The sequence below is a fragment of the Callospermophilus lateralis genome, chromosome 18 (assembly GCF_048772815.1).
Source record: "Callospermophilus lateralis isolate mCalLat2 chromosome 18, mCalLat2.hap1, whole genome shotgun sequence".
Taxonomy (NCBI): Eukaryota; Metazoa; Chordata; class Mammalia; order Rodentia; family Sciuridae; genus Callospermophilus; species Callospermophilus lateralis.
In genome coordinates, this window is record NC_135322.1 from 14,402,450 (window position 1) to 14,427,262 (window position 24,813).

The 24,813-nt window shown below is 51.1% G+C and overlaps 2 protein-coding genes across 6 annotated transcripts; both read left to right on the plus strand.

Annotated features, from left to right (window-relative positions):
* The first annotated feature begins 342 nt into the window (after positions 1-342).
* On the plus strand, positions 343-10,867 carry Fbl (fibrillarin). Its single transcript, XM_076838604.1, has 9 exons — positions 343-456; positions 5,560-5,721; positions 5,817-5,918; positions 6,000-6,094; positions 7,101-7,271; positions 8,357-8,489; positions 9,731-9,843; positions 10,463-10,608; positions 10,749-10,867. The coding sequence occupies exons 1-9, from the start codon at positions 447-449 to the stop codon at positions 10,771-10,773; spliced, it is 957 nt and encodes a 318-aa protein (XP_076694719.1). The 5' UTR covers positions 343-446; the 3' UTR covers positions 10,774-10,867.
* A 278-nt stretch (positions 10,868-11,145) lies between these two features.
* Dyrk1b (dual specificity tyrosine phosphorylation regulated kinase 1B) lies at positions 11,146-19,551 on the plus strand. Of its 5 annotated transcripts, XM_076839504.1 has the most exons (12): positions 11,725-12,076; positions 13,296-13,459; positions 14,502-14,621; positions 14,712-14,900; positions 15,244-15,391; positions 16,254-16,540; positions 17,260-17,406; positions 17,497-17,637; positions 17,936-17,971; positions 18,056-18,251; positions 18,611-18,717; positions 18,813-19,551. In XM_076839504.1, exons 1-12 carry the CDS (start codon positions 11,998-12,000, stop codon positions 19,182-19,184), a joined length of 1,986 nt encoding a protein of 661 aa, XP_076695619.1. In that variant the 5' UTR covers positions 11,725-11,997; the 3' UTR covers positions 19,185-19,551. The 5 variants fall into 5 exon arrangements, with proteins under 5 accessions (XP_076695621.1, XP_076695622.1, XP_076695619.1 ...); XM_076839506.1 differs by lacking the exon at positions 11,725-12,076 and adding an exon at positions 11,146-11,288 and having other exon boundaries at positions 17,936-18,251; XM_076839507.1 differs by lacking the exon at positions 11,725-12,076 and adding an exon at positions 11,296-11,417 and having other exon boundaries at positions 17,936-18,251.
* The last annotated feature ends 5,262 nt before the right edge of the window (positions 19,552-24,813 follow it).

A 24,813-nucleotide genomic window follows, 5' to 3' on the forward strand; every position in this document is an offset into this window, starting at 1 on the left:
AGTTCAAAGTCAGCCTCAGCAACTCATCAAGAACCTGAGCAAATTAGTGAGACCTTGTCTCTAAATAAAATATTAAAAAGGACTGGGGGTATAGTTTAATGGCTAAGCACCCCTGGGCTCAACTTCCGGTACAAAAAAAAAAGTAACAGCCTCGGTTAGCCGAGTGCGCATTCTAGGGAAGCTGGATACCGGAAGCGCAGCCCAGAGCGCAGGAAGCGAGTGGAGGGGGCGGGGCCTCGAAGGGGAGCTTAGAAGCCCGGGAATCCCCGCCTACTACGCGAGCAGAGTTCCAGGCGGGGCCGGTGAGCCAGGGGGCGGGGATACGTGGTTGCGTCACGGGCCACACGCCGCCGCGCGCCTGCGCTCCTTTCCACGTGCGAAAGCTCCAGACTCGTGGAGTTAGGGACGCAGCCGACTCCCCGATCCGCGCAACTCCAGCGCTAGCCATGAAGCCAGGTGCGGGCTGGCAGTGGGGTCCGGGCTCAAGGACTGGGGACAGCGGGAATCCGGGTGCCAGGCCGGAATCGGAGGGATGGGGCCTGGGCCTGGGCTCTGAGCCTGGGGTCCGGTCTCTGGTGGGGAGGTGATGCTGGTTCTGCCCTGCGATCGATCCTGATCCCTGGAGGTCTGAAGGTTTGTGACTGGCTTCGGTCGTGAGTCGAGGGCCTTGGTCCTGGGATTGGGGTCTTGGCGTCTAGTAGATGCGGTCATTAGAGGTAATTGGGTATTGGGCCGGGGGCGGCACTTGAGGATCTTAAACCGGAGTCTGCATCCAGGCATCTGTGCATGGGTTTGGGAATCTGGCTTGGGTTGGAGATGGAGAGTTCTGATCTTGGGACAAGGAACTGGGTCTGGAAACCTCGCTCCTCCGTCTCCTCCGTCTCCTCCGTCTCCTCCGTCTCCTCCCCTGTCGCCATCGTCACCACCATCCTCTTGCCTCCCAAACTAGCTCTTCAGAGAGAGCCGGAGTGGATGAGAACCACCGCTTGATAGTGCGCGGCCCTCTCTTGCCATTTTCCCGCTTTCCACGCTTTAACGGGGCCGGGGGGCGGATCCCGGAGATGGAGATTTAGGGGCCTAGGATTCGCAAGTCTGCAGTTAGAGAAACTTAAACAAGCCCAGTATTAGCGGGTGGAGGGAGGGTAGGCACAGAGCACTAGTGGTCTTTATTTATTCTGTTTCCCTTGTTACTCTGATGCATCCACCTCACCACCCCTCTTACGGTGGAATGAGAGTTATGGCTTTGACAGAAGGACCTAAGTTCCGTATTTGTTTCTGGCTCACTTTCTTAGCCTACTGGTGACCTTGGACAAGTAGCTTTTCCTCTCTGAGCCTCAGCTTTCTCATCAAGAAAGTGGCACCCTGTTAGGATTAAGCGAGGTGTTTTTTTTGTTTTTGTTTTTGGTACTGGGGATTGAACTCGGGGGCACTCGACCTCTGAGCCACATCCCCAGCCCTATTTTATTTAGAGACAGGATCTCAGTGAGTTGCTTAATGCCTCCCTGTTGCTGAGGCCGGCTTTGAACTCAGGATCCACCTGTCTCAGCCTCTTGAGCTGCTGGGATTATAGGCGTGGACTACCACACCCAACGAGGTAATAGTACAGCTTGACAAATCATGATATTGGCTTTAATTGTCATCCTTAACTTTCTCAAGGGGAACAAAGTTAGTGTTTCTCTCCCTGGTGTCTAAGAGCTTCCTAAATCATGCCTGCCCACTACCTATTTTCTTCAGTGTGAGAACTGGGTCCACTAAGTTTGGGGAATTTTTCACCACTGCCAAGAGGGTCTGTTTCTCTAGTTCAGGTTTTGTTTTCTTCTTGTGTGTGTGCATATATGGAGAGATGAGGCATCTACAAGGGCATTGTGGATCCATACCCCACATGAACGCCCTTTCTTTTCACTGAGGGGGAAGTAGTTGCTAGGCTGTGTATCCTGAGACCCCAGCAAGCCTGCATATGTCCTGTGGACTGTGATTGTGTGATTTCCCAAGGAATGGAGGACGTGCCACCCGGCTTTTTTCCATTACAGGGTAAAATGTGAAGTTGTAGAAATTGTCTGGAGTCAGCTTTTTAGCCTGAGTGAGAGAGGAAGCCTTCGGGAGATTTTGATGCAGTGAGATTGATGTTTTTAAAGGGATCTTTCTTTTTGCATCTGTGTGGAAACGACTTTATGGTAGAATCAGGCACATCAGTGGCATTTATACCCCAAACCTAGGAGATGTGGCTCAGACCAGGGTGGTAGTAGTGGACTTGCTGACAAAGCATTTTGATTTGGGAATATAATTTGAAGAGAGAGCTGACAGATTGTATGCAGAGTCTGAAGGAGTGAAGGCTAATTAAAGTTTGAAGTATATAAGTGAAGGATGGAGTTGCCATTTGGGGCGGGGGTGGAGGGGTACCAGGGATTGAACCCAGGGGTGCTTCACCATTGAGTCACATCCCCAGCCCTATTAAAGACAAGGTCTCACTGAGTTGTTTAGAGCCTCACTTTTGCTGAGGCTGGCTTTGAACTCGCGGTCCCCCTGCCTTAGCCTCCTTAGCCACTGGGATTACAGGTGTGTGCCACTAGGCCTGGCTGGAGTTGCCATTTTTCAGTTGGGGAAAGCTGTGACACGAGTCCAGATGCTAAACCAGAGGGTCTGTAGACCCCCTGCCCCCAATTCAGGACTTTCTGGGAAAGTATATAGTGGTTTTTTCCTGAGGTGTGAGTCCTTTCAGTACATTTCTCTGACAGCCCCCAGCACCTGAAGGATATGGATACGTTGTATCTGGGTCTGAAAGCTTACACTTGCACCTGCTGCACTCCTTGCCAGGTCTGTTTTGGGGGCCTAGGTTGAGACTCATGGATTTCTCTGCTAAAGAGTAGGAAGAGGGACTCCTCCCCTCAGTTTGAACTGTGTGCGGGCTGTGTATTATGTGAAGTGCTTTTGATATTAAGTAATTTAATCTTTACAATTTTATGAGGTAGGAAATGATAATCATGATCCTTCCCTTACTCTCTAGGGTCATGAGTGGAAGTGGCATGGCCATTTCCCCCCCTATATAGGATACTTTGGGGAGAGACCAGCGCTGTCCCAGTCACTACCTGATCACCTCATCTCTGAACAAAAGGAGAGGGTGCCTTCTCCTTGGAGCAATTCCCAGGAACTTAATAATCATTAGGCAGTTGCTCAATTGATGTTTATTGAGCCACTACTTTGTGCCAGATGTTGTGTATGGTGCTGGGGATGCCACAGTAACTAAAACAAATCCTTATGCATTTCGAGCTTGGTTCTTGTGGAGGAGTAGCCATGATAATAATAAAATTGTAGGTATGATGTATGAAGAGAAATAAAGCAGGGTAAGGGTAGTGCAGCCAGGAATGCCCTGCTGGAAACATTTGATCAGAGCCCTGAATGCATTGGAGTTGGGGAGTTATTCTACTTTCTTCAGGAAGTGGGCAGTGGGAACAGCACATGATGGAGATTTTAGAAGCTGGACTATTCTTTGGTTGGAAAAGTGTGGGACCCAGTGAGGCGAGATAAATCAGCAGGGGTCAGATTCTTGGTCTATTGGATCTCAATTGGGGTTAGAATCATCTGGAAAAAGTCCTCATGCCCAGTACAATTAAATCAGCATCTCTTAAGTTTCAGGGATTTAGCCACAGGTTGGACTCATTGATTTGGGGCTTTGTAAGCCAGGGAAAGAAATTTTGATTTCATTTTGTGATGGAAAATCCTCGGAGGGATTTAGGTAGGGGAATGATGAGACCTGATTTTGCTGTCTTGAAAAGATCAACCATTAGCTGCTATGTGGAAAGTAGACTGCAGAGGAGCACAAGACAGGAGGTAACGCCAGGTGATGTTTGGGAATTTTGAACATTCAGCTATTAATTTAAAAAAAAAATTAGGAATAGCTATTGTTACACTTTCAAAGAAAGCAAAAACAAAAAATAAAATTATGTTTTCATTTTTAATACCATTTGGATACATGAAACTATGGCAGGCTGTGGATATAGTGTACCTTTACAAAAGCTTTAGTGAATTTATTATTAATAATTTACATCATGAGATAATATTAAACCATCACTAATTTTCAAACTAACTATGCTTTAAGAAGTCTTGTGGTTTTTGAAGGCTGGCACAGTTCTGCACACCTGTAATCCCAGTTATTCTGGAGTCGGGCAGGGGGATCACAAATTTGAGTCCAGCCTGGGCAATTTAGCCATACCCTGTCACAAAATAAGACTTTTTAAAAAAAAAAAAAAGGGGGGGGCTGGGGATATAACTCAGTGGTAGAGAGCTTGCTTAGCATGTGTGAGGCCCTGGGTTCCATCCCCAGCACCACCAAAAAAAAAAAAAAGAAAAGAAAAGAAAAAAAATGGGGTGTTTCAGAATAGTACTTCAGAGCTTTTAAAACATCACAGAAAAGTCAAATGTGGAATTGGTTAGCACCAGAAGAATTCAGTCTGCTTTATGCGTTGTTTTGTACTTTGAGAAAAATGTTTCCTGAAATATCAAAAACAAAGTCTCTCCAAATGTATTTTTATTAAGCTTCTGGGGTTTATTTGTTTGTTTTTGTTTTTTGTTGTGGTGCTAGGGATTGAACCCAGGGCCTTGTGCATGCAAGGTAAGCACTCTACCAACTCAGCTATATCACCAGCCCTAAATTTCTGATATTATTGACAATCCCTAAACCACTTGTGGATTGTTATCCTTTTTTTTATTGGTACCAGGGATTGAACTCAGGGACACGCGACCACTGAGTCACATCCCCAGCCCTATTTTGTGTGAGACAGGGTCTCACTGAGTTGCTTAATGTCTTGCCGTTGCCGAGGCTGGCCTTGAACTCTCCATCTTCCTGCCTCAGCCTTCCAAACTGCATAGATTATAGGCATGCACCACCAGGCCCTGCTTTTTTCCCCACTTTCTTCCTGAGCTGGGAAGAATGTTGGAAACAGGCAAAAGAGTTAGCTGGGCAAGCATCGCACTAAACTGCCCTCTGTTTGGGGGTTGGTACTTTCCTTCCAGATGCAACATCAGGTGGATCTAGGGGACTCTGGCCCCAGTGCACACACACGCAGGGGTTGCGTCTATATCCATTTTCCACCTCTGTCTCTGCACCATAATTAATAACTCCTTCCTGGTCAGTAGCCCAAATCATAACTTCACCTTTATGATCCTCTCGCCTCCAGGGCAGGGGCAGTTACCACATGTGTCAGCCCAGTGCGGCTTTAACTTTAGTTGTTACTGACCATCACAAAAAGAATATTGTGCTTAGTGTGGTTTTCTCAAACTTGTTTTTTCACTTAACATTGTAATTCTAAGTTTGACCTGTCTGGTGTGGACTGAAGGTCATTTCCATTGTCGATTCTGAACATTCCTCCGTCGTGTCTGTCCATTCTGCCAACGCGCATTTGGGCTCCTTCGGCGCTTCCTGCGCTTGGACATTCTTGGACGCCTGTGCTGCCACACACCGGCACTGCTCCTCGGTTTCCCACCTGAGTGGTGCTGCCAGGTAAGAGCTATTTAGTCTTTTAAGCTTCATGGCCCTGATTCCTGTTTTTGTTCCCACTACAGGTTTCAGTCCCCGTGGGGGCGGCTTCGGTGGCCGAGGGGGCTTTGGTGATCGAGGTGGTCGAGGTGGTCGTGGCGGAGGCCGAGGGGGCTTTGGCGGAGGCCGAGGTCGAGGTGGCTTTAGAGGCCGTGGCCGAGGAGGAGGTGGTGGAGGAGGAGGAAGGGGTAAGTGACATCGGGGAGTGGGGCGCAGGGGCCTTCCTGAGCCTCAGGGGGAGGGAGACCGCGGGTCCCCCTCCTACTGTAGCTCTTCCTTGTAGGTGGAGGCTTCCAGCCTGGTGGCAACCGGGGCCGTGGCCGGGGCGGAAAAAGAGGAAACCAGTCAGGAAAGAATGTGATGGTGGAACCTCATCGACATGAGGGTGAGTGGGGATGGGACGGCAGCTGTTGTGGGACAGGGCAGGGCAGGGCGGAGTCTCAGCCCCACTCTCTGCCCTCACCAGGGGTCTTCATTTGTCGTGGAAAAGAAGACGCACTCGTCACCAAGAATCTGGTTCCTGGAGAATCTGTGTATGGAGAGAAGAGAGTCTCCATTTCGGTGAGACCTGGGCCCCTCTCCAAGCCACCAGGCCCCAGCTGATGGTGTCACCAATGGTCTTGTCTCCCTGCCCCTGCTGTGTTTCCTCCATATGACAGCCAGGGGACCATCTTAACACTTAGTTGGACTGTGGCCCTCCTAAGTCCTCCCTGTGGCCCTGCACATTCTAACTTCCCCTCCCTGCTCATGAGCCTGTCTCCCCCACTCTCCCTGCAGGTACCCCCAGCCACACTGGCCTCCCACTCTCCCCTCTCCCAGGTCCATGCAAAGCTGCTTCCTTCTCATCTGCATCTCTGGTTAGGTGTCACCTGGTCTTTCGGACAGGGTAGGCTCATATCACCCTGTCTGTTACAAGCAGCCCTTACTGTCAGTCCCCTGCCTTCTACTCCTGTGTCATTTTCTCTGTGTCCAGCCATGGGCCTGCTTGGGGCCTTCCTGTTTGCTGTCCCTCTGCCTGGAGTGTTCTTCCCCATGTAGCTGGAATGGCTCCCCTGCCCTCCAGGTCTGATTCAGCAGTCTCCTGCCCAGCCCTTCCCAGCTGCCCTTCCTGATTTTCGCACGTTCCTTGCCGTGTTTCTCAAACTTCACATCTTTCCTGGCTCAGTGTTCTCTCCTAGCATGTTCACCATCTAACATGCAAGTTTGTGTTTAGTTACCTCAGTGTATTCTTAATCCTTTAAGGGCAGGATTGGAGTCTTCTTCACTATTGTGTCCCCAGCACCTGGGACCAGGAGTAGCATAAATAGGTGCTAGGACAGGAAATGATAAGTGCACAGGTCTGACCATTATTCCTTGTATTTACTGTCTCCTGCTGCGTCTTCTCATCAAGTCAGCAACATCCACTCGAGGACAGGGGTACACCTGTCGTGCTCACTGCTGGGAGTCCATGTTCAGTTCCTGTGTAACAACTGAACTTCATTTCTTTTGAGGGTTCTTAGGGCCAAAGGAAATGGGGTCCTATAGAAGAGTCTAACACTGACTTCCATCTTCATATTTCTTGACCCAGGAGGGAGATGACAAAATTGAGTACCGAGCCTGGAACCCCTTCCGCTCCAAGCTGGCAGCAGCAATCCTGGGTGGTGTGGACCAGATCCACATAAAGCCAGGGGCCAAAGTGCTCTACCTTGGAGCAGCTTCGGGCACCACCGTCTCTCATGTGTCTGACATCGTAGGCCAGGTGAGTAGACAGGTAGAGAGGTGGATGAAGGGAAAAGCCACCTCCAGTGTCACCCTGAAGTGGTCCTAGCTGCTTCCCCACCATATGTAATGTTGGGCCATCTCCTTCCGACACAGTACCTGTGAGTCAGCAGAGCAGCCTGAAGTAGATGCTCATTTAGCTGCACTCCTGGGTTCTTGGCCTTGAGGAAGGTGGTATGGGCATAGAAAGACCAGCATTTGTGGGATCCAGAGCTGGGAGTATAGATACCAAACTATTTGGATTTGTTGCCTTCTTTAAAAATTCATGTCCTCTGCCAGGTGTGATGGCTCGCACCTATAATCCCGTTACTCAGGAGGCTGAGGTAGGAGGATTGCAAGTCCAAGGCCAACCTTTTCAAGTTTGAGGACAGCCTGGGCAACTCAGCAAGACCCTGTCTCTAAATAAAAAAATGAAAAGGGCTGGAGATAATGGCTCAATAGTAAAATTCCTTTGGGATTAATCCCCGTAAAGGAGTGGGGAATGGGGATTTATGTACCCAAAATCTGATCATCTAGTTTCTCTTGAAAGAACCAGTAGTTCTCATAGTTTCCAGTCTGCATTTCTTGTGTGTACTGGTTTCCCACAGAGGGCACCTGGCATGTGTGTATCTCATTTCATGATTTCTTGTTCACTTATGATTATAGGCATGTTAAAAACCCTAGACTCTAGGGTATTTAATGATGAAATGGCTTTCAGCAAGTTACCTAACCTCTCTGAGCCTCAGTTTAATATTCTGGAGAATGAGGTTGTTGTGACAGTTAAATAAGTTAATTCCTATAAGGGCCTGATCCATTTCAAATACTTTTAGCTCTGGTTATTTCATCTCTGTGCTTTGGTTGCCTATTTTTGGGGAGCCTGGGCTCTGTAGCTTTGCTGATAACTGACTCTTGGCCAGTGACTTCAAACCTCAGTGTATTCACCTGTAATATGAGTATGATAATAACAGTATTTAAACAGTTGGATTTTGTTGGGAGTCTGAAGTGATGTGCAGTGTATGAACCCAAAGTAGTCATTCCCCAGATGAGGACCAGTGTTGTTGCTGATTATTACTGGATTTATCTTAGGATGGACTGGTCTATGCAGTTGAGTTCTCTCATCGATCTGGCCGTGACCTCATTAACTTGGCCAAGAAGAGGACCAACATTATTCCTGTGATCGAAGATGCTCGGCATCCACACAAATACCGCATGCTCATTGGTGAGAGTGGGTCCATGGGGTGGCCCAAGGCAGGCAAGGCATGCCAAACCAGGTTTCCTGGAAGATTCAGATGGGGTCAGATTGGATGAGCAATGGATGGGAATGGAGCAATGGGGAGGGGAACCAGGAGAGGTGGTGAAGATCATGACCCTGCTTCAGGGGTTCAGATATCAGGTGCCACGGGAGAAGCAGTCTTGTCTACTTCCTTCTTCTTAATCTTTACAGTGTTCCTAAACAAAAGAAGCCACTTTCAGGGGTCCTTATTGTCTGGTGAGATCCTAGCCCAGAAAGCACAAGCTGTGTGTGGCCTGGACCAGAGGGGCCTATTGAATATTTTTTTTAAATTTCTTTTTTGTTTTAATTAGTTATAATGACAGTAGAATGCTTTTATGCACTTTGATATACATAGATGGGATATAATTTCTCATTTTTCTGAATGTACATGTTGCAGAATCATTGGTCATACAGACAAATATATACATACAGTAATAATGTCTGTTTCATTCTACTGTCTTTCCTCTCCCCACATGGGCCTATTGAATATTAATAACTACTTTTTAAAAATATAGTATAAAAATGGAAAGTCTTTTAAATCTCTCCCCAGAGGTAACTGATAAGAACATTTGCTATCTACTTTTCCCAGTTTTTAAAGAATCAGTTTTCACTAAACTACTTTTTCATTTTTTTAAAGTCACATTGCCTTAAAAAATATTTTCATTCCATTCATTTTTCTTTCTGTGCATTTTTTCCCCACACACAGTTATTTCCTTCCCCTTGTCCTGTAGTTTTTTCACAGGCCTGTTCCCACTCTTGCCTTTAAACTACTCAGCTTTACTTGTCTTTCTCATGATGTGTCTGTTTTCTTCCTCAAGACCTCAGAGCACCTCAAGGACAGGGTCCAGTTCTGATTCCTCTCTGTGTCCCCCATACCTAGCCCAGTTGGCCACAAGAGTAGATGGCATCCAATTAAGAGGATTGGATAAGTGGTGTGACTGTCAGTTTTGGACCCATCTCAGGGTACTGTGGAGGGAAGGGGGATCATTTGGAGAGAGTGAGACTGGAAGTAGGGAGACTCTTTCAGGAAACTGCTGCTAATGGAGCACAGGCCCCACAGGAGGATCTGGAACAATCTAGCATGTATCCAACTTCTTTAACAGTATCGTCCTTTCTCCTTAGCAATGGTGGATGTGATCTTTGCGGACGTGGCCAACTTCTTTAACAGTATCGTCCTTTCTCCTTAGCAATGGTGGATGTGATCTTTGCGGACGTGGCCCAGCCAGACCAGACCCGGATTGTGGCCCTAAATGCCCACACCTTCCTGCGCAATGGAGGACACTTTGTAATTTCCATTAAGGTGCGGGGCTTGAAATCTAAAACGGAGTAGCAACATCCTGGGGGGTATCTTTTGGGTAAAAGAGGCAAGAGAGTGGCGGTCATGTGCATGATGACTATCTTAGTTTGAATTCTAATTGAGTAAGTTATTTAATCTTTGTCAGTTTCTTTTCTTGCAACATAGAAATGCCTGTCTTCTTAAGAGTTGATGTAAGGATTAAATTAATCGATGTATGTGAAGTGTTTAAACAGATCCTGACATGGATTGGGAAATGGATTAGTAGTGAGTGCATTTCTCAGAATGTTTTGAGATAAAAACTCCACCATGTGCCTTTCACCAGGCTCACCATTTGTTAGCCTTTCGTGACCTTGGTTTTACTGTTCCCAGCTTCATACTAATATTACTAAGATGAAGTAGGTGAGAAAAAAAAAAAAGCTGGGTTTAAAATTTAAACACTGACTTTTAGATAAATAGGACATCCTGCTTCAGAGAACCATATTTAAAACTTATTCTAATTTTTTGACCACATTTGCAAGCCTGGGTTTCACTTGATGAAGACATACTTCTGGTTTAAAAAGCATGAAAAAAGGGAAAAAGCCCACTGCCTTGCTGCAGACCACAAATCCTTCCTCCTCTGTAGGCCAACTGCATTGACTCCACAGCCTCAGCTGAGGCCGTGTTTGCCTCTGAAGTGAAGAAGATGCAGCAGGAGAACATGAAGCCCCAGGAACAGTTGACCCTAGAGCCCTATGAAAGAGACCATGCTGTGGTTGTGGGTGTATACAGGTGAGCAGGGGCCCAGTAATCCACCGGGACAGAGACCTCCCTTCCAGGCACCAGCAGTGCCATGGTTCTGGGGACCCCCAAAATGATGACAAGCTGTGACACCATCTCCCCATCCCCAATCTCCTATCTTCTGCACACAGGCCACCTCCCAAGGTGAAGAACTGAAGCTCAAAGCTGTCTGGATTCCAAGAGATGTGTGTTGCTACTGTTGAATGTTGATTTTTTTTCTATTAAAAGACTGATCCAGTCGCTCCCTGCAGCTGATTGTTCTGTAATTGCTGTTGTCTGTAGACAACAGGATCCATGTGCCCTCAGTCAACTTTGCTTGGTGGGGGTTGTAATCGCATCCTGTCACAGCCCTTGCTCCTCTTGTAGCAGATTCTTGCGCAGCCTTCCTAACCCAGATTTCGGTCATTGGCAGCTCACTGCGCATGTGTGCCAGTAAGCGCTGCAGAGCGCAGGCGTAGAGTGTTACCCTATGTCACGTGAGGGGAGTGGATGAGATGGGGCGGAGCCTGAGGCTGGTGGGGGGGTCGGTTTGTTGTGGTCGCCATTTTGCTGGTTGCATTACTGGGTAATCGGGGCCCTGGCTTGCTGCGTCCGCCGGATACCCTCAGCCAGTGGGCAGGTCTGAGCTCGGGCTCCCCGAGCAGTTTGAGTCCCCTTACCCGCGCCCTCAGGTAACGACGCGGCAACGGGCGGGGCGGCACGCGCTTGCGGGAAGGAGGGCAGGGCGGGATCCGCCCTGCCTGCGTCGCTGCGAGACTTAGCACGAGGCCGAGGGAGAAGAGGAGGGGGGCATCGGGCAGGTGCGAGCCGTGTCTAGCTATTCATAGTCGGATTCCTGGAAGGGGCCGAGCCCGAGGGAGCCTTCTTGAGAGGGAGGCTGGGAGGGGGCTGCTGGGCCCCACTCCCGCCCTTTGTTTGGGCTCGGCTCCGCCGGCCGCTTCGTCGTCGCCTGGCAACAGCTGCCCTGGTCTGTGATTGGCTCAGCTCTTGGCAGCGACGACCAATGGCGCGGTTGTTGCCATGGGAGGTGCGGATTGCCAAACTCTGGCCCCGCCCGCCGGGTCTCAGCGGGCCGGGGCGGGCCTCCTGGGTGGAGGGCGGGACACCAGGGTCCCCGGGGGCAGGTGGCCGCGGGGCGGGGCGGGGCCGGTGGGGCGAGGGTTAACCCTCCCCTCCCCCGTCCACCTGCTCTCCCCTTCCCCCGCGTGCCCCGGGCTGACCCTCGTCCCCTCCTCTCCCCGCCCGCGGCGGCGGCGGCGGTGGCTGCTGTTGTCACCCACGGGGCAGCCTGTCCCGCTTGCCCTCATCGCCGCTGGGCTTGCAGGGCCGGCCGGGCCGGGGACAGGCGGCCACCTTCTCACCGCTGCTATCACCACCGCCATGCTGGCCGCTCGCCCACCCCACTGGGGGCCCCAGCGCGCCCCAGCCCCCCGTGGGCCCCGCGCCAGCCCTGACCCGGGTAGGGGGTGGGGGCTGGGAGATTTGGTCCTAATGTGGGGGGGGCCCTGGGAAGACGTTGTTTGTGGTGCAAGCTCCAAGAGAGGAAGGGGTCCTGGAGTGGCAAGGCATGGGACAGATAGGATTTGGTGTGGAGACTTCCGTAGGAAGAGGGTTTTGTCGTGGCAGACACTGGGAAGAGAGAATCCTATGTGATATTTGGGGATTTGGCTATAGAGCCCTTCTAGGAATAGACACCGTTGTAGAATGACCTAGTGTAAAGGGGTGACTGGAGAAAGCTCTGGTAGGCATATTGGGTAATTGAGTGGGGACAAAGATCCAGTATAGGGGAGAAAAGGATAATAGTTTCAAACTGCAGGAAAACACGCCTCCCCCATAAGCCCGTGAGGTGGAGGAGTTGGCCTTGCCTGGGAGGGGGTCTTAAAGTAATATGGGGTAGATCTCTGTGGGGCCCAGAAAAAACCAAAATATGGCATAGGGAGACTTCCTGGAGGGATGGTTCCTGGTTTGGGAGGACCTAATATAGGGAAAAGGTCTTGGCATGATATGGAGAGGGTGCCCTGGGAAAGGAATACCCTGGTAATTGAAAACTCTGTCATAGGGTTTCTCAGACCTCCATGTGGCCTGGAGGTCCCTGAGGATCCTGATATGGTTTTAGGGGCCTGCAGAGGACTCTTGCTGTGGCTTGGGGGGATCCTACTGGGAAGGGTCTACTTAAAGTGGAGGGTCCTTACTGTGGCACTGGAGCAACCTGGTGTTCAGGAAAGTCTGTTTGAGGGTGAAGTCTTGTATGTGGGGCCCTGGGGAGAGCCATGAGTAGAAAAGGGAAGAAAGAAAGAGTTCTCCCCAGAGTGCCCCTGGTTTCTGTCTTCTCTTTTCCTCCCCCAATTACTGGTGTCTTTCTGTCCTCCTTTCCTGTCACTGTCCATATCCACCTCCTCCCACATTGTCCGGCTCCCAATCATCCCTTTTATGTATTCTTTTCTTTGTGCTGCCTCATTTACTTATTTTATTATCATTTGCTGTGGGACTCTGCTGTGCCACCCTCTCCCACTCACGTGCTCTCTGTCCCCTCTGTACTGCTACCTGTTGCTCTATTGCACTCTTTTTCTCCTTCCCTCGTGCTCTGCCTTCTCTCTTGTGCCCACCTCTTCCCTGCCTGGCACTGTCCCACATATCCCCACGTTCCATGTTGTTTTCCCACTTCCGCCTGCTCTCAGGTCTCAGCGGCGGTGGCAGCCGAGGTGCAGGATGCGAGAAGGCGCCCCCCGGCCGGGCTCCCGCTCCAGGCCTCGCACCCCTGCGGCCCTCTGAGCCCACCATGGCCGTCCCACCAGGCCATGGTCCCTTCTCTGGCTTCCCGGGGCCCCAGGAGCACACACAGGTAGGCATTCAGCTGGCTCCCCATCTGCCAGGAGGTAGAGGGAAGCTGGGAATAGAAGGGTCTGAGGATCAAAAGATGATGCCGTTGTGCAGGATAGTCTCCAGGGGGCATTGTGAGACCCATGGAAGTAGAATAGTTTCAGGCAATTACTTTGGGGAGTTTGAGTTCAAATCCTGACATGTTGGCTGCATTAGGTCCCCCACACGTCAGCTTTCTGTTGAATAAAATTGGGCCAATGACAATGTCTCCCTTGCGGGGTTATTGCTAGGGTTAAACAAGCTAACACAACACACAGGGAAAGTGCTAAGGACTGTGCCAGGCACACAGCAGACAGAAAGTGAGAGAAAAAAGTCCAGAGTAAAAGACCTGGAGGGGTCAGTGGGGAAAGGGGCTGAGCCTGAAGGGTCTTGGGCTACATACAGGGCCAGAGTGGTGTGCAGATTTCCAGAGGCAGTAGATAAGGCTCTGAAATGTAGAACTAGAAGCAAGGGTGGAGCAGGAGGTCCAGGGGGCCAGGTCCCGATCCAAGAACCTTGCAGTGAAGGAAGCAGGCAGAGATCTCCCTCGGAATGAGGGTTGGCATATGTGCTGCCAAAGCAAGCACGTGGGGTGAGGGTTGGGAAGGCCCCAGGGGTTGACAGTGAATGGATTTGGGAGGTCTTCAGAGGCAGGGATCCTTGACGAGATGATCTCAGGTGGAATGTTTGAGGGGCAGAGCCCAGGTATTCTGTATGAGCTCTCCCACTGAGGTTCAGAAAAGAGTGAACTGACCCAGGGTCTGGGGGAAAGGTCAGGGGTAAACCATCCACTCCTTTATTCACAGGACAGATTTCTAGCCAACATTCGTCATGTGCTGGTCCCTGCTCAAGGCACTGGAAAGTCAGCAAGGACAAGACAAGTTTATATTCTAGTGGGGGAGCTAGACAAGGACCAGTTAAATTGTGTGTGACCATGATGAGCCAGCCGCCCATTTAGTTCTTCTCTCCAGGAGTTCTAAGGCAAAGGCCTGTCCTCACTGTCCTCTCCTCATACTGCCCCACAGGTATTGCCTGATGTGCGGCTACTGCCTCGGAGGCTGCCCCTGGCCTTCCGGGACGCAACCTCAGCCCCGCTGCGCAAGCTCTCTGTGGACCTCATCAAGACCTACAAGCACATTAATGAGGTGGGCAGGTGCTAGACGTTCCTGGGCTGAGTGCTGGGGGGTCTTGGCTGTTTCAGGCTCACAGTTCCCTTTTTCTGGCTGACTGGGCAGGTGTACTATGCCAAGAAGAAGCGGCGGGCCCAGCAGGCGCCACCCCAGGACTCGAGCACCAAGAAGGAGAAGAAGGTCTTGAACCATGGTTATGACGACGACAACCATGACTATATTGTGCGCAGTGGTGAGCGCTGGCTGGAACGCTACGAGATTGACTCTCTCATTGGCAAAGGCTCCTTTGGCCAGGTACAAGACAAGCCCCATGCTGTCCAGGGATTGGGGGGCACAGGCACCTACTGACATTGACCCAGACATCCAGTACTTCAAGTCTTGTGCTGGGTCACTCACTCCTGTCCAGTCACTAGGTTTCAATGTTCCCCCGTTTACTTTTTTGTAAAAATACAAATAATAAGACTCCACAGAAGATAGTTTATGTCCATGTTCATATCACTGCTCAGCTGATGGTGAGCACTCAGTTTTGAAGTAGTAGTAGTAATCCTGTGATTGCTGGGTCTTCTGGCTGGAAGGGAAGAGCAATGCCTGGCTCTGTCCACCCCCGCCTCACTTGGTCACATGCCCTGCCTGACAGGTGGTGAAAGCTTATGATCATCAGACTCAGGAGCTGGTGGCCATCAAGATCATCAAGAACAAAAAGGCCTTCCTGAACCAGGCCCAGATTGAGCTTCGACTGTTGGAGCTGATGAACCAGCATGACACAGAGATGAAGTACTACATAGGTGAGGCCTGGGACTGACTGAGCCATGGGTACCTGGGAGAGGGCGCACCCTGGGATAGGGAGGGGTTACCTGCCCCCCCACACACACAGGAGGTTACCTGCTGTTTTTAGGGCAGCACCTGGTCTGTACCTCTCAACCCTATGGAGTCTCCTGTTGCTTTTATAACTTTTGCCCGTTCACTTGATAACCATCAGGGTTTATCGAGTGCTCATTAAAGGCCAGGCTTTGTGAGTACTTTACATAAATGACCTCATCATAGCCCCATGAGGGACAGGGCACTATTGCCCACATGTTGGAGATAAGGAACCCAGGCATTCCATGTTGTCACTTGAATGAGGTGACAGCTTATATTCAGCAGAGCTATATTTTGATAAGGCTCCAGAGCCTTGACTGTCAACATCTATGCCAATCTTTGTTTTTTCCTTTTTTTTCTTTCTTTTCTGCCACTGATTCCTCTTAGAATTAGCAAGGGGATTGACTGTTTCTCTTGAAAGGAAAATTTACAGTCTTCCTACAAAAGGAAAACCAGTGTTTCTTGCCACAAAAATAGATATAACTATGATGAAAACAATGCTATCTATAAAATCAAATGAGGAAGTGTAGAATTATATTAGGAACTAACAGAAACCTTTTATTTGGTTTAATCAGAAGGTTTGACAGAAACTTGAAAAGAGAACTTCCTGTGTGACTCAAGTTACACACCATATAGAAACATCTTGACTGATGGGAGGTATCCATGGGCACCCAACAATTTAGCCAGTGCTTAGGAAGCTGAGGTACTCATTGCTGTATGACCCTGGTCTACCTTTGGCCCTCTCTGAACCTGTGTCTTCTGTTACTGCCTCTTTCACCTCCCCCACAGTCCACCTGAAGCGGCACTTCATGTTCCGCAACCACCTGTGCCTGGTGTTCGAGCTGCTGTCCTACAACCTGTACGACCTCCTGCGCAACACACACTTCCGAGGCGTCTCACTGAATCTGACCCGGAAACTAGCGCAGCAGCTCTGCACGGCGCTGCTCTTCCTGGCTACGCCGGAGCTTAGCATCATTCACTGCGACCTCAAGCCAGAGAACATCCTACTCTGCAACCCCAAGCGCAGTGCTATCAAGATTGTGGATTTCGGCAGCTCCTGCCAGCTTGGCCAGCGGGTGCGGCTCAAACCATCCAGGGGCGGGGCTAGCAGGGTGGGTGGGGCCGCTACGGGGGGGGGGGGGGGGGGGGGCTAGCCCAGGACTGCAGAGACTACACCTGAGGGATTGCGCTGGAGGTGGGGATTTCAGCTGGTGCTGTCCTAGAGGGCCCCTGCTGGCTGGAAGTAGAAGAGAGATCCACAGATACACTGTCCACTAGGAAGGGAAAGGGTCATTTCTCATGTAGCCAGAGGCAGCCGGTGAGGTTGGTTGGTTTGGAGCCTGGGGTGTTGCTTTGCCAAGTCGTTTACTCAATCGGGATGGAAGGCCCTTCACTAAGGTTACTTAAGAATCGAGCACCATGTCACACCCCTGTAATCCTAGTAACACAGTAGACTGAGGCAGGAGGATCACAAGTTCAGGGCCAGCTACAGCAATTTAGTGAGGCCCTAAACTACTTGGGGAGACCCTGTCTCAAAAAATAGAAAGGGCTGGGGATGTGGCTCCAGTACCCTAACTTAGGGCTTTAGGGACTGCCAGCCTCTGGTCACAAGAAGGGGCAAGGACTTGGGATAGAGAGGGTTAAATCAGGTGAGCAGAGATTGTGGTTTCTGTTAAGTGGCTGCCAAGAATGTCAGGATTTGAAGCCTTCGTTCCCAGTTGGGTCCTCTTAGCTTTGTGGGTGCCAGTGGCATCGGTAAGGGAGGCTGGGACTCCTGACTATTTCCCTCCCCCAGATCTACCAGTATATCCAGAGCCGCTTCTACCGCTCACCAGAGGTACTCCTGGGCACGCCCTACGACCTGGCCATTGACATGTGGTCCCTGGGCTGCATCCTTGTGGAGATGCACACGGGAGAACCCCTCTTCAGCGGCTCCAATGAGGTGCGCCCCCGCCCCCCAGGAAGGGCTGTACTGGAGGTGGAAGGGTGGAGCCTGGCTGGCCTGGTACCCCTGACCACCGCCCGCCCACAGGTGGACCAGATGAGCCGCATTGTGGAGGTGCTGGGCATCCCACCGGCCCCCATGCTGGAGCAGGCACCCAAGGCTCGCAAATACTTTGAGCGGCTGCCTGGGGGTGGCTGGACTCTACGAAGGACAAAGGAACTCAGGAAGGTGCGGCTCCTGCCCCGCGCCACTCCTCCCACCCCGGTGGCCCCTCACTCTCTCACACTTGGGGCTCCCTCTCTCCCTCCTTGTTTTCCCTCCCAGTGTCTCCCCCTTTCTTCCTTTCCGCCTTGTTTACCCTTTCCTTCCTCCCCTGCCCACCCCGTCTCTCCTTCCTACCCCGCAACTCTAGCTTCTCTCTTTCCACTTTCTCTCTTGTGCCTCTGTTTCCCCGTGTGTGTCTCCCTGCCCCTCCTGCCCACTGACGGCCACTCTCTTGCCCCCCCTCCCACCCCCTCCCTGCCAGGATTACCAGGGCCCCGGGACACGGCGGCTGCAGGAGGTGCTGGGCGTGCAGACGGGCGGGCCCGGGGGCCGGCGGGCGGGGGAGCCGGGCCACAGCCCCGCCGACTACCTCCGCTTCCAGGACCTGGTGCTGCGCATGCTGGAGTATGAGCCCGCCGCCCGCATCAGCCCGTTGGGGGCTCTGCAGCATGGTTTCTTCCGCCGTACGGCCGACGAGGCCACCAACACGGGCCCGGCAGGCAGCAGTGCCTCCACCTCGCCCGCACCTCTCGACACGTGCCCCTCCTCTAGCACCGCCAGCTCCATCTCCAGCTCTGGTGGGTGCCCAGTGCCCAGAAGGGAACAGCAGGGTGGGGTCAGCTCTGGTTTGCCCTGGCCTGGGTGACCCTGTCAGTGGGCCTTTGAAGCAGCCTGATTTTCCAAAATAAGGTGGGGTAAGCAAGCTCCCTGTGGCCCTGACATGACTCCTGAAGCTGGGCCTGGGCTCACATCCCTAAAACTGTTTTGACTCTTAATGCCCAAAACAAAACTCTGACCCCAGATCGCAAAACTGGATCCTTAAGATGAGTTCTGGCGGATGAGTACAAATCTGGGCCTAGGCCTTGAAACAGACTTAGCAACCCCCAAACCAGCTACTCTCTCCTCACCTGTGACCTCTCCTCCCTGGCACTTCCAGGAGGCTCCAGTGGCTCCTCCAGTGACAACCGGACCTATCGCTACAGCAACAGATACTGTGGGGGCCCTGGGCCCCCCATCACTGACTGTGAGATGAACAGCCCCCAGGTACTGGGGCTTTGAGGGCTTTGAAGGTGGGTGATGGAACGCCTAGACTTTCAGACCCAGATCTGTCTCACCAACTGCTGCTTTGGTTTTTTTAGGTCCCACCCTCTCAGCCACTGCGCCCTTGGGCGGGGGGTGATGTGCCCCACAAGACACATCAAGCCCCTACCTCTGCCTCGTCACTGCCGGGGACAGGGGCCCAGTTACCCCCTCAACCCCGATGCCTTGGCCGTCCCCCATCACCAACTTCGCCACCACCCCCGGAGCTGATGGATGTGAGCCTGGTGGGCGGCCCTCCAGACTGCTCCCCACCTCACCCAGCGCCTGCCCCCCAGCACCCGGCTGCCTCAGCCCTCCGGACTCGGATGACAGGAGGTCGTCCACCTCTCCCACCCCCTGATGACCCTGCCACTCTGGGGCCTCGCCTAGGCCTTCGTGGTGTACCCCAGAGTACAGCAGCCAGCTCATGACCCTGCCCTCTCCCTGGGGCCCCTCCTGAAGCCATACCCTCCCCCCATCTGGGGGCCCTGGGCTCCCATCCTCATCTCTCCCCTTGACTGGAATTGCTGCTACCCAGCTGGGGTGGGTGAGGCCTGCACTGATTGGGGCCTGGGGCAGGGGGTCAAGGAGAGGGGGTTGGCCACACTCTCCCCACTGAGGACTGGACCCTTGACCCCCTATCCCCCCTTGTTTTCTATTTATTGTACCAAAGACAGTGGTGGTCCGGTGGAGGGGAGACCCCCCCTCATCCCAGGGCCCTAGGAGGGGGTGGGGGCAGGTAGGGGGAGATGGCCTTGCTCCTCCTTGCTGTACCCCCCAGTAAAGAGCTTTCTCACATGCCTGCCTGAGCGTTTGCAGGGCCTTGGTTCCCCTCATCTGGCCCTTAGAGGCATGGTGGGGAAGGGAGTTTTGGGAGGGGGGGTGCCAGAAGAGCTTTGTGGTGTGGATACATCCCTTCTGGAGACATTAGGGATGTTGGTTCAGTCTTGGGGCTGCAGAAGTTCTGGGGCTATGGAATCCTAGACAAATCTGGATAGGATCCTATCTCACATTTGCCTTTTCCAGGGCAAATTAAGGCCCTGAAAGGTAAAGGCCCCCTTCTCCTCTGTCTGGAAAATACCATGTTATGATCTCATAAGCCACAGAATATACAGGCGGGTCTCCTTATGCTGGGCAGCCATTGGTACATGCTGGGTGCACTTAGCAGGCCCTGTTAGTGCCACCTGAGGGACAGGCAGGCAATAGGTACAGACTTCACCCCGTCCATGTCTGGTTTTACCCTTTGGAATCATAGCGAACAAAGCATTTTTGAGAGTCTCAGGCAAAAAGATATTCCCTGGGTTCCAGGTAAGTGGTCTTGTTCCCTGGCAATTTGGAAACGTCTGTCTCAACTGGCCAATCAGGAACTTCCTGGTTCACAAAGGGTACGTTCTCCTACAACTGGGGCGTGGCGTTTCCTGGGAAATGAAGTTCTAGGTCGTAGTTTCTTTATCCATTTTTCGTTGGGAAACTACGAAGACCAGAATTCTCCGCTCACGCGTGGGGGCGGGGCTTGAGGCAGCCAATCAGCAGTCGGGGTTGTTCGGGTGCCTGGTAGAGGCAGGCAGTAGAGGTGAAGGAAGCCGTGATTGGGGCGTTTGGGCTGTTCTCTGCATAGGTGTGCGGCTGGCGGGCATGCGGAAGGTGGGTCTCTGGTCACAGCGTTTTGTGCTCGCGGTTCTGGAGCAGGAGGTAGGCGCTGAGGCCTAAAGCGGCCCTGTCACGAGAGCCATCACTGGTTATTGTGACTAGGCGGCTTGCGGGAAGCTCCTGTCGGAAGACAGGCCAGGACATCCTTGCGGACCTGTGCCTGTTCAGTAACGGGGTCAGCCTGGAACGCGGTGAGAACCGGGAGGAGGCAGGGTAGGGGGCGCTTCCAGGGAGAGTAGGAGCTGAGCTAAGACCTGTAGACAGAAGGATGTGTTGGGTGGCAGTCCCCTGGAATGGCATGCGCAAAGGTAGTCCTGGAAAGAACCTGTTTTTTATATTTTGGTGGAGATCGTTTTGAAAGTTCTGAATGAATTAACTCGTGGGATATTTTCTTGACCATCTAGAGAGCTGGCCTTTGTCCTGAGAACAAGGAGAAGTCACTACAGGATTTTTAGAAGGCAGGGAGCATGCTTCAGTTTTGTTGCGATCTGGGAATAGATTGATAGCAAAGAGGCTGGGGTCTGGCAGTCTCTGTAACAGGTTCCTAGGCAAGAGAGATCCTGGATGGATCAGAGCAGGGGCTATGATAGGGAGGGAAGGATGGAGATTGGTAGGAGAGAAATCCAGAAGGTTGAGTTGGCAGGTTTGTGGAAGAGATAGAGAGGCTGGGGAAGGGGTATCTCCAGCACGTGAAACAGATTGTAGATTCCCAGTGAAATTTTTCCTTAATTTTTCCCTCTCTCCAGTACTGGGAATTGAATGCTTTACCACTGAACTATACTCAGCTCACCTCAGTAAAAATATTTGGAATTAACAGTATTTGGAGACAGGTGCTATTGTCATCTCCCCTTTGCAAATAAAGGTACAGAAAATAGAGGTGGTTAAGTAATTTGCCCAAGATCATAGAGCTAGGAAGTGAGTCAGGTTGTGTGTGAGTGTGTGTGTGAGTGTGTGTGTGTGTGTGTGTGTGTGTGTGTGAGAGAGAGAGAGAGAGAGAGAGAGAACCCTTGACTTTAAGGTGCCAGATGAGCCTAGGGACATCAGAAGGGGCCAGATCATGTAGGTCCATGAAGAATTTGAGACAGGCACAGAAATGTATGTCTCACATTTCTGTTTCCAGCCCAGAACCACTCCCCTGAGCTCTTGACCAACTGCCTACCTCATACCTCCTTGTTTTTCTGGAGGTATCTCCAAAGTCATCTTTATCAAATTGAACTCCTGTGGTAGTACCTTGATGGTCTTCCTGCTCCTATTCAATCTGTTTTTCACATGTCCAAAGGGACTCTGAACATCTGCATTGGTCCTATCCCTCCCCTACTCAGAACCCTTCCATGGCTCCATCTCACCCATGGTAAAAGCCAGAGTCCTCTCCATGGCCTGTAAGGCCCTGCACAGTCTGCCTTCATCATCTCTGTGACATGGTGGACTATCATCACTCACTCTGCTCCAGCCACACTTGCCTCAGGACCTTTGCACTTACTGTTCCCTTTGCCTGGAAGACTCATGTCCCAGATTTCCCATATTCATTCCTTCACCTCCTTTAGTTTTTTACTCAGATAATACTTTCTTCTTGATATCTTCCATGACCATCCTTCAAAAATTATACCACTGACATCCATTTTGCCTTCTGTTAATCATATCACTGTTTATCACACTGTACAATTTATCTTGTTTACTGACACCCCTCCCCCCCATGCCATCAGCTTCATGAGGGCAAGGCTTTGATTATCTCTTTCATGCTTTATCTCCAAACCCAAGAGGAGTGGCTTGGCACACAGCAGGACTCACTAACTACTTCTCAGATTGAGCCATTTTCAGAGCGTAGATCTGGATCAGAGTATCTGGGGGCCATTCCTGCACAACTCAAAGGGTTCACCTTAAACTTTTCTGAGGACTCAACACGTTTAGCAGACATTTATCTTGCCTCTGCTTTATGCTCAGTATTGGGAACCCAGCAGAGGACAAAGTTTCCCCAAAAAACCCAGTCTCAGGGATGAGGATTCAAATGGTAATCTCACAAACGTGGAATTACAAAGAAAGGGAGAGGATGCTGTGAGCCCCTGATAGGAAATCTGGTCTGGATCCTAGGAAGAGGTTTGAGGCTGTGCAGGAGTCGGACTAACTCCATGGACAGTGTGTGTGATGGACCTAGAGGCTATGTTTGGGTTGTTTTTGTTTTTGGTACTGGGGATTGAACTCAGGGGCAGTCCACCGAGCCACATCCCCAGCCCTATTTTGTGTTTTATTTAGAAACAGAGTTGCTTAGTGCCTCACCATTGCTGAGGCTGGCTTTGAACTGTGATCCTCCTGCCTTAGCCTCCCAAGCTGCTGAGATTACAGGCGTGTGCCACCGTGCCCAGCATGTGCCACCTTGCCCGGCATGCAACCACATATTCTTTGCTGTTTCTCCTGTGAAGTAGCAGAGTCTCCTTCCTTCCCTTGAATCTGGATTGGCTTATGATTTGTTTTAATCAATAGAATACAGTGAAAAGTGGCACTTACCAAATGTGGGGCCTGAACCTTAAGAGGCCTGGTAACTTCTGCTTTTACTCTTAGAGCCCTGGTTGGAGGACTCCTGCAGTGCTATCTGCCTTTTTTTTTTTTTTTTTTAATTCTGATTTGTTATATATGACAGCAGAATGCATTACAATTCGCTTTACACATATAGAGCACATTTTTCCATATCTCTGATTGTATCTTTATAGAGGTCCAGCAGCCTCTAGCTGTTCTGGCTATTTTAGCTGATGAGAGTGATTCTGCCTTGGATTTTTAACTGCTGCCAGCTGCCCCATCTGCATTAGAGACAAACCATCCTGAGTCCTCTCACCCTCTGACCCTTGCCTAAATTGCAGAATTATGAGCAAATAAATGGTTGGTATTTTATGACTGTGTTTTAGGATGATTTGTTACACAGCAGTAGCTAACTAAAACAAACTAATATTTTTCAAGATCTTACTATTATGACTGAATCCTTGCAGTCACCTTAAGTGGTGCTAATTATTATTCCCATTGTACAGATGAAATAGTGAAGACATAGAAAAGTTAATAAAGCAGTAGCATAGTATCTCTCCCACAGTAAGCCCTGCATATGTGATAGCTAATATCAGCATCATGTTCATCAGTACTCAAATTTTCACAGTTATTAAAAATAAATGATATTCAAGCCAGGCATGGTGGCACATGCCTGTAATTCCAGGGACTTGGGAGGCTGAGACAGGAGGATCTCAAATTTGAGACCAGACTCAGCAACTTAACAAGACCCTGACTCAAAATCTCAAACAGAGGACTGGGGATGTGGTAAAACACCCCTGGATTAAATACTCAGTACTCCTCTCCCCAAAATAAAAGTGGTATTCAGTTAGATACAGACAAGCTTGTTGGGCTGGGGGTCTTGTTTTGTTTTTTGAAGGACTGGTAGAGAGGCAGAATGGCAGAAGTACTTGGCCATCTCCTCAGAGTACCAGATCCGACCTCAGTTGGCATGCGGCTGCTCCTGGTCTTTCTCCTTAGGGATGCAGTAGATGGTTAATCATCAAGCCTCCTTGAAGTGGAGCCCACCTGTCCTGCCTGACCCCCAGGGCCACACTCCCACGTTCACGCCCCAGCTCTCGGGCGCATGCGCTGTTCTGCAACAGCGCATTGGTGTTCGTAGCAAGCCTGCCTCCTCTGAGCCTGTACCCTGTTGGCAAGATGAGTGGTGAGTAAATCCTGCTGCTAAGAGTTGTGGAAGCCGAGGATTGGAGGGAGAGGGACGAGGGGCGGTTATAGGTGGCCGTGTTGAAGGTATCTGTGAGTAAAATGTGAGTGCAGGTCCTGACCAAGGAGGAAAAGGGACAGTCCAGGTCAAAGGCCCCAAGGCACGGTTGTGGTGGTGGTTGTGGTTGTTGTTGAAGCAGAAGGAGCAAGGTGGGTGGAGGTCATCCAGGCCCTGATGGCGGCAGTAAGGACGTCACCTCGGTGCTGAGTGGCTGTCAGAGCCCTTTCAGCTAAAACGATAGGATCTAAAGTTCTGCAAGGATTCTTGAGGTCTGGAGCCTAGTCCTGTGGGCCCCAGACTCCACAGGGAAGGCCACTGGATCCAGCCCAGAGATGCTGGGGACTTGGCAAGGGTGAGAGCAAAAGAGGTGGTCAGATTTTTTTTGTATAATTTGTAGGGAAAATCAACAAGATGTGGGGTGTGGGTGTAGGGCTAAAAAGGGGGAGTCGGAGCAGCCTGCACAGAGGAAGGAGGCGAGCTGTGAGCTGTCTGAGGAAGCTAGATGGACTCAGCGCACAGGCAGGGGGCGAGAGGCTGGCCTTCAGGGTGAGGTCAGGGCGGGGGCGGGAGTTTGGGAATGCTGGCATATTGGTGGCCTGAAAGCCCAGGCCAGGATCACTAAGGGAGGGAGCATGGATGGAAATGAGGTGTGA

Bases quoted from the DNA above. Each gene is read 5' to 3' on its own strand.
- Dyrk1b (XM_076839503.1), top strand. From the start codon at position 11,998: ATGCTGGCCGCTCGCCCACCCCACTGGGGGCCCCAGCGCGCCCCAGCC. The intron at 13,460-14,501 runs GTAGGCATTCAG...ACTGCCCCACAG, and splicing joins GGCCCCAGGAGCACACACAG to GTATTGCCTGATGTGCGGCT. The intron at 15,392-16,253 runs GTGAGGCCTGGG...CCTCCCCCACAG, and splicing joins AGAGATGAAGTACTACATAG to TCCACCTGAAGCGGCACTTC.
- Fbl (XM_076838604.1), top strand. The intron at 7,272-8,356 runs GTGAGTAGACAG...GATTTATCTTAG, and splicing joins TGTCTGACATCGTAGGCCAG to GATGGACTGGTCTATGCAGT. The intron at 8,490-9,730 runs GTGAGAGTGGGT...CTTTCTCCTTAG, and splicing joins CAAATACCGCATGCTCATTG to CAATGGTGGATGTGATCTTT.